Source organism: Wasmannia auropunctata, unplaced genomic scaffold (assembly GCF_000956235.1).
Source record: "Wasmannia auropunctata unplaced genomic scaffold, wasmannia.A_1.0 LD334213.1, whole genome shotgun sequence".
NCBI classification, from domain to species: Eukaryota; Metazoa; Arthropoda; class Insecta; order Hymenoptera; family Formicidae; genus Wasmannia; species Wasmannia auropunctata.
In genome coordinates, this window is record NW_012028677.1 from 84,416 (window position 1) to 93,090 (window position 8,675).

At 32.1% G+C, this 8,675-nt stretch overlaps 1 protein-coding gene across 3 annotated transcripts in view; it reads left to right on the plus strand.

Moving 5' to 3' along the window:
• Nucleotides 1–7,296, plus strand: part of LOC105459061 (proton-coupled amino acid transporter 1-like) — a 12,631-nt gene extending 5,335 nt beyond the window's left edge. For 2 of the 3 annotated variants that reach the window (XM_011704740.1, XM_011704738.1), the window contains exons 2-10: nucleotides 1,147–1,222; nucleotides 2,608–2,702; nucleotides 2,898–3,017; nucleotides 3,459–3,731; nucleotides 4,399–4,483; nucleotides 4,644–4,916; nucleotides 5,344–5,522; nucleotides 5,771–5,940; nucleotides 6,234–7,296. In XM_011704740.1, the coding sequence (XP_011703042.1) occupies nucleotides 2,641–2,702; nucleotides 2,898–3,017; nucleotides 3,459–3,731; nucleotides 4,399–4,483; nucleotides 4,644–4,916; nucleotides 5,344–5,522; nucleotides 5,771–5,940; nucleotides 6,234–6,478 (1,407 nt within the window). In that variant the 5' untranslated portion in view covers nucleotides 1,147–1,222; nucleotides 2,608–2,640 and the 3' untranslated portion in view covers nucleotides 6,479–7,296. Of the gene's footprint in view, nucleotides 1–356; nucleotides 539–1,146; nucleotides 1,223–2,607; nucleotides 2,703–2,897; nucleotides 3,018–3,458; nucleotides 3,732–4,398; nucleotides 4,484–4,643; nucleotides 4,917–5,343; nucleotides 5,523–5,770; nucleotides 5,941–6,233 lie in introns of those variants that run through there. The other variant, XM_011704739.1, reaches the window with a different exon arrangement.
• The last annotated feature ends 1,379 nt before the right edge of the window (nucleotides 7,297–8,675 follow it).

The following is an 8,675-nucleotide window of genomic DNA, read 5'->3' on the forward strand; positions in this document are numbered from 1 at the left end:
CCATATCGTAATACGCATCATTTCAAATCATTATCGGCATTACAAACACTACATATACGACTTTCGCGTCTAACTTTATTTCTCAAGTCGGGATACTTCGATGTTACTTTCCCATTTATTTTTTGCTTATACTTACTTATTGAAAATAAAAACGTTTTATCAGAGACTTTTTATAGCAGAAGTCTGTAATAATATTATATTATTAATATTATAATATTATATGTATTAATCAATTTATTAAACATTAATTGTTGCGTAACATGTTTATTACTGACCTTGATAATCAATTTTACTTAATCCGTATATGACCAATCAATTGTACGGTTGATTCAAAAATATATTTCAGCAGGAGCGTCCATCTGTAATGACATGAGTACGCGAAACGAATTTCCTTTCCTAGTTGCATCGTTATTCGTTGCAAGATTCGTTTATGTCCGCGTCCCCATTTCTCTTGCTTCCGAAATAGCATGACACTTGTTAAGATAATTTTGGCAGAGGGAACTCTCTTCCGACAGCCTAAAATTAGTGAATCGACAAGGTATGTTGTCCAGTCATATTGTCCCAAGCATGAAGCTACATAGCTCGATCCCCCCAGGCACGTTGAGGAAGTAAGAATTAGGAGGACTGATTGTAATACTTAAACGGCTAACCCACGTATATTCAATGCACACTTAGACGAATATTCTTTTGTTAACAAATCGAGTAACATGTATTGCTTTGTATGTACCTTTTGCTTTCTTCACGTATTATAATTTATTATGTCATTACAATAACAATTATTATTTTTATTATGCGATTATTATGTTATTATTATTATTTTCAGTTATATTAATTATATCCGAGATTTAGACTCTTACAAGCGGCATCATTGCCGATGCCTTACTTTTTGAGATACTGCTATCTACTACATTTGTCTTCACATATATAATATTTCATATCTTCTGCATTTTATAAAAGTTATTATTATTCTTTTGAAAAGATTTCGCTAATAATCATGTGTCTGCATTTTACAGAATTTCAATGAAATATAGTCACTAGAATTAATATAGTCACTAGAATTAATATAGTCACTAGAATTATTCTAATGCAACTAATAATGAAATTGTATTATATGATCTAAGGCTTTTTCTTTGATTTTCATTGTAGGTGTAAAGAACTGCAAACGGAGGAAATTACAATCTATGCCAGTGATTGCTGAAAGTTGATTGGGACTATATAATAGGTGAGTCAGTCTATGATTTCACAGAATCCATTATTACGATTGGGCAGAAGCAGAAGAATAATTAGATATTCGGTCGAAATCTTAGCAGATGAGACTCAATATTTAATTAGAAATACGGGCGTGAGACTGAATGAATTTATCAAGAAACGGACGAAAATAAAATCTCAAAGCTTTACTCGACTACTTTACTCTGCTTAATTTTAAAATAAATTATTACATATTAAAAATGCAATTACAAGATTCAACAGTGCAGTTTGCAGAATGCGTTGCCTTTAATTTTGCAATCTCTACGAAATTAGATAATGATTTCCTTCTTCCCGGATATTTCTGTCGCGACCGTGACCTTAGAATGGAAAACGTTTCCCCCGTATAAAATTAGATGTCCGTGTTATTATGTTATTGAGTAATTTGCACGACAGGGTTCCGTAATACGGCGGTGCCTCTCGTTGTGACGCGGCGAACTATAATAATTGAATGACTTTTGCATATATCAAGCGAATTACAATTACTTCGTAACAATTTCTACAATAATTCCGAGATGCGTTTATCTATTTTTAAAACGCGGAGAGGTGCACCACCGTTGCACCGCTAAACGCGAATTTACATTTTACAAGAATAGACTTTGTCCTCGCGCGTATTTGAGATCAATCGTCTGAGTTCAACGATGCAAAACGGTCAAAGGCGTAAATAGCGAAGTGCGAGGATACCCGAGTGCAACCTTCAGTAAGTTAACCTCAAGCTGCATTTGACCTCAATGCAATAATTAAGAGCAATCAGTTCGTGAAAGAATGTGCTAAACCCGCGTGCGCGTACAACGGATTCGCAATGGTAAATTGACACTTTTCCTTTATTATATTGCTCCACATCTGTATCAATTGATTAGAGGTTTAACCGGACCGTTCCGCTGATGTACGTCGATTCTCACATCTTCGTGCTTTAATCCGCTACGAGTAAAGTAAGCTAAGCCGATATCTCAATGGCGATTTTTGTATAAATTTATGTATAACTATCTTTTAATTCATTTTAATTAAATCAAAGTGCTTCTGTGAAACATGCTTCTGTTGAAATGAAATAAAATCGAGAATTACTTTATTAATTTTTAAGGAATAAATTAATGTTCCGCGTTATGTAAAATAATTGTTAATGCATCATTTGCTTATAAGATTTGAAATTATAATGAGTCACTTTAGCTTTTTTCTGTCGAGACAATAAATTAGTAAAATTAATGAGTACTTATTGTCTCGACAGAAAAAAGATGAAGTGACTCATTATAATTTCAAATCTTATAAGCAAATAATGCATTAACAATTATTTTGGCAAAATACAATTTATACAATTATAAATATATAACAGTATAATGAAAATAATATATAAAAACGTTTTAGCGACACGAACGAATCAAAAGAAATTGTGTGACCATGGAGAACTCGGAGAAAGAATGTTTACGGATGGAACCGATTGACTCTCAAAGTCCTCATAAGTACGATTGAATAATATTATTAAGTATACACATTAAATAAATCGAAACTTGAAATTATTCCTACATGAATATATAATAGATATATAATGAAAGAGAAAAGATAGACGTATTAATTTAAAAAAAAAAGTTATATATACTTTAATTTTTCGTTAATTATTTCTGTCATAATGATGTCATCTAAAAATTTATACGCAGGAAGAACAATGAACAAGTCATCGGAGATGGTGTAAATAATACTGAAAGTGCATTATCTCCAAGCGAAGATATGACGGATTATGATCCTCATAAGCATCGGAACAGACCAAATCCAACTTCGTAAGTACTTCGTACAAAATAATGATTAAATAATTACTTGAAGTAGAAAATATTGTATTTAAAGAAGACAATATATTGCCACCGTAACATATTCCTTCGAATTCGTATATGATAATTTTTATCAAATTATATCAAATTACGTGCGCATGACACATTTATTACAATTAAATATATGAGACCAAAATATAATGAATGTGTCAAAATAAACTATAATAAAATTATCAAACATAATTCTCGCTATTGAATTGTTAAGATGCATTATTTGTTATTAAAACATTATTATTAATTGTTAAGATAAATAATTTCGCGCGTTCTTTGAAATTTAATTTTGAAGGAAAGATCAATTTTGAATATAAATATCTGTAATAAAGCGATTGGATGTACATACATTATTTCTTTAGGAACGGTCCTATTAATCTAAAAATATTTATTTTCTTTCAGAAATTTCGAAACCTTAGTTCATCTGCTGAAGGGCAGTTTGGGCACGGGGATTTTAGCGATGCCGAACGCATTTTACAATAGTGGCCTCCTGGTTGGCGTCATAGCTACAATTATCATAGGCATATTGTGCACGTACTGCTTGCATATACTCGTAAAGGCGCAGTACAAACTGTGTAAACGGTTAAGAGTTCCTATATTGAGTTATCCGCTTAGCATGAAATATGCTCTGGAGGGAGGTCCTCGATGCGTGCGATGGTTTTCGCCCTTTGCACCGTAAGTATACTTCTGTCTTTTGTCTAGTCGACATAATTCAGCGATGCTCGATTAGAATAATAGATTGCTACACCTGCCGCATTCTTATAGCAATTCTTCTTGTAGCAATCTTTTAAAGAAGAATAATAAATAAAAATAAAATGTATACGTATACATATTTTTTATACATATATATAAAATATTTATTATATCGAACTAACTTTATCGCGACGTATATTGAATAAATAAACGAGATAAATATATATTTCATTCAAAAGCAGATACATATAATTGTAGCACAATCTGTGGTTATAAACATAAAATATTTTATTATTAGTTATACGCAACTCTCAAATTTTGAAAAAATCTATTTCAAATAACTAGAAGTTATTTAAGTTGAACGATTTTTTTATTTGCCTGTGTCTTATTTTCAATTATAAAATAACGAATAATAATACATAAGCAAGAAAGCAAGTATAAATGAGACATTTTTTATAGACGTATTTTCTATATAAAAATAATGAATACGAGCGTTGTTCTGCCGCTGCGTTCATATAGAAGCTAAAAAAAGATATTGATTGCTACGTGAGATGAAAGTACTCGTATAATTGTTTCCATCCAGTTTTTTGTGTGTTACAAAAATATGCGCGAGTCCGCAATTGAATCCTAAAAATGCTGTTATTTCCAGAGCACTCGTAGACGGGTTTATGATAGTATATCAATTGGGAATTTGCTGCGTTTATATCGTTTTTGTAGCATCAAATATCAAACAGGTAAATCCACATAATGGCAATAAGAAATCGGAATCGAATATATCGAGGAATCGATTTTGCTCTCCTGTAATTCTTCGCTGATCGACAACGTATACTTTTAACCCACGTCTGATGGACGTGAGTAGCCGTGCATTCATTGTAATTTTGTTAATGAACGCAGGTGACAGACCAGTATTGGGCACCTTTGGATATTTCGACCCATATGCTCATTTTGTTGCTTCCGCTGATTTTGATAAACTACATTAGAAATCTGAAGTTACTGGCGCCGTTTTCCACGCTAGCAAATCTTATTACGTTCGTCGGACTCAGCATGACTCTAGTGTATATGTTCAAAGATCTACCGCCGATCAGCGAGAGGGAGATGTTTGGTTCATTAAGAAATTTTTCCCTCTATTTTGGAACGACGTTATTTGCGTTAGAAGCCGTCGGTGTGGTAAGTTCAGAAAAGATATATTCCTCTTTAAATTGTGCGATTAGTATAGTAATCTCCCTCATCTCGGGAAAAGATTTTTTTGTATACATATATTTCTACATATTATATTTCTACATATGACAGAAATTGACATGTGGAAAGCAATATGCAAAGGCCCCAGTGAACGTAATCGTTATGCTCGTAATCGTTATTTATCAAGATATTCTTAAAACTTGATTTTCTGTTAAATCTGTTTATCCCATAATTATAATAGCTAAAGGAAAATATTAAGTACACAAGTGAAAAGTAATATTAAAATTTATTTTGGGAATATCTTCTATAAGAAATAAATAGAAGTAAGAATTAAATAAAGTAAAAATTTCGCTTACTTATTTATATACCATTATTAATAATATTCAAAAGACAAAATATTACTGTCGTTACGCAGATTATAGCTCTGGAGAACAATATGACGACGCCGAAAAGTTTTGGAGGCTATTGTGGTGTACTGAATATAGGGATGATTGTGATTGTTATCTTATACATAGCCATGGGCTTTTTCGGGTACATAAAGTACGGATCCGAGGCCGCGGGGAGTGTTACTTTTAATCTGCCGCCAGATGAAGCGTGAGTAGAAAAAAAGTAATTCCAATTTTCAGTAAGATAAACAAAAAAGTTACAAAACTTCAAATCAATTTTGCATAATTATACTATTATATAATAAAACTATCTTGATTTTATTAATTAAAATACAAAGATTCGAAAAAAATTTCTCAAATTTACATTAAATATATCATCTAGATCCTAATCTAGAGTAATAGAATTATTTTCTATTATATAATAAAATTTATTTTTTATAATCTCTTTTCTTGCAGTATGGCTCAAAGTATTAAAATAATGTTTGCCATCGCCATATTCATAACATACGCCCTGCAAGCCTACGTGCCCGTTGAAATTTTGTGGACCACCTATTTGGATCATCGAATACGAAACCGCAAACTTTTGTGGGAATACGTTTGTAGAACCGTTATTACCCTAGTCACGTGTAAGTGGCGTTATTATATAAATTGTTATTAATTAATCAATTAATCAATGAAACCTTTTAATTAATAATTATATTATAATTATTGAATTTCCAAGAGCCTGTTAAACAATATTATGTGAATTAATATGAAAAATGTCGACAGCGCGCGCGAAAAGTATAGGTACTTACCTGATGTTCGAGTGCTTAAATCGATACAGAACTGATCAGATATCAAAATTGCATGAATTAAAGTTTGAAGGTCCCTCCGAAGGTCCTCGCGGATATCTAATCTTTGTGGTCTTTATCACTTTCAGTCGTTCTGGCGATCGCTATACCGAGACTCGGCCTATTTATCTCCCTCTTCGGCGCGCTCTGCCTATCCGCCCTCGGTATCGCTTTCCCGGCGATTATCGAGATATGCGTGCTGTGGCCGGACAACGATTTCGGTCCCCTCAAGTACATACTAATCAAGAACATCCTCCTGATCATATTCGGACTGCTGGGTCTCGTGGTGGGGACCTACGTCAGCCTCGTGGACATAGTGAACTCCTTCAAGTGAACGCAATCAAACGCTCCCGAATATTTTTCCGAAGCAGAGAGACATACGCGGGACGAGAGCACCTTTGGGAACGAGCCCTGACGATAACAGTGTCAGGAAGCAAATCGGGCTCTCGAGCTCGTCCCTCTCACTTCTTTTTTTCGGTCTCTCTGTCCTTCTTTCACCGCCATGAATTTACTTAGATTTTTACGTAGATAATAAACGAAGAAATAGGCGCGATAGCTTGTCGAAGAGCATTCGAAATCTCGCGACAACAACCCCCCGATCGCAAACGAATCGGGCGGTTCGATCTGTGATGAAATCTCTCCTAAGCATCGATAATGTACTGGAAAACGTCATCTCGCGCCGGTCGTTGTTAAAGATTTTTATTACCCACTTTAGAGAGATACATGTTCTTATGCGTTCAACTCGAATACGTACACATACGATGTATGCGTACGCGTGTACGCATACATTGCATGTACACTGTGCGTACGACTGTAGTCCACTGGTATGCATAAAAATGTCAAAAGCGGGTTTTATATATATATATATATATATATATATATAATACCATTAGTATATACGAATATCGAATAGATATTCGCGAACAATTCTCCAATTAGACAACTATTCGTAAAATATTTGCGCTTAAGCTTTTCATCTCGGTGACACGAGTACTTAGAAATACGACTGGCATTCATCTCTATTTTTTTTGTAAGGTGGATGTTGCAATAATCGATACTCGAGCGACGTAAATTCTTAAGGAATTGATAAATTTAAATAACGTACTTTGTATTCAAATTTTATAATATTTTATTATATATCAATAATTTCAACGTATAAAACAAAAGAGAATTGTTAAATCATATTATCGATCGTATTATTATAATTTAATAAAATCAAATTGGAGCAAAAATTTAAATAAAATTAGACGTTTTGTTTCATTTTTTTTCTGTGTGCCAAATTAGATCCTCCTGATGTTGACGATTATTTTAAAGAAATCTGTGTTTTGTCCACATTAAAGGGATTTTTTATTTTAGGTTTTCTCTCTACGACAGCCTAGGAAAAAAAATAATTGGAGTAATTTTCCGTTGCCTTCTCAGTTTTGTTTTATATCTTATCAAAATATATGATTGAATTTACATAACGTATGGAAAAATGATCATAGATAATGATTATTGCGATGTCCTAATTGTGGGAAATGTCTAAATGTTATATTGCCAATAAGAAACACTCTAACTTCATAATTTTTATAAATTACTCAATCGTTTTAAAATTTAAAGTTATATTTAACTCCAAAGTGTGGAGTGCTAATCGATGTAACGAACTCTGAGTTTTAAATCTTCTGATTCTTAAATATGGAAATTTTTATGTTTTTTTTTTAATTTCAGAAGATTTATTGACTCCTAAGCTCATAATTTCTCTTCGAAGAAAGAGATACAAAAAAAGAATAATATCCTCTTACTAAAGAGAGAAAACACTGTTTCGACAGAACCAATGTTGAAACGTTAAAAATGAAAGTACACATGAAAGTTATAACATTGAAAGTAAGTCATTATTATAATATACATGCGTTCCATTTTCTACCCCGTCGAAATTGCAATAATATTGCTCTTCATAGATGCACGCTACAGGATAAATGAAGATATACTATATTAAGAAATAAGCATGCGGAAAGTATTAAGAAAAAATGCATGTGAAAGCGGATCTACATTCTCAATTATCTTGAATTACATTTTTAATACGAATCTTTTATAAATTTTATGGATACACAAAGAATACATAAAAGATCCATATAAGCTTGTTAAGCTTCAACAAACAACAATCAGAAAATCGGAACAATTAAATATCGTGTTCTTTTTTATTATATAATTCAATTGTTCAGTTACGAAGGTGATAGGATTTGTGTCGTGCTTTATCTCCATCATTACATGATTTTGTTTAATAGATAATCGTATAATCACGTATTATTTTACACGGATCAATTGAATTTTTTTCACATATTAAACAAATGGGATTTATTTTTCTTTTTAACGTAATACTTGTATATATTATAAATATCTTATTCTTTTTTGTTTAAATGGATTATTTAACATGCATATCTTTGCTATAATGAATAATAAAAAAATTAAAGCTACACAATTTTATTATGCTTTCGAGGAACAATCATAATTATATTTTTGCTTGAAAATAACACAACTTGGTTTCTTTAAAT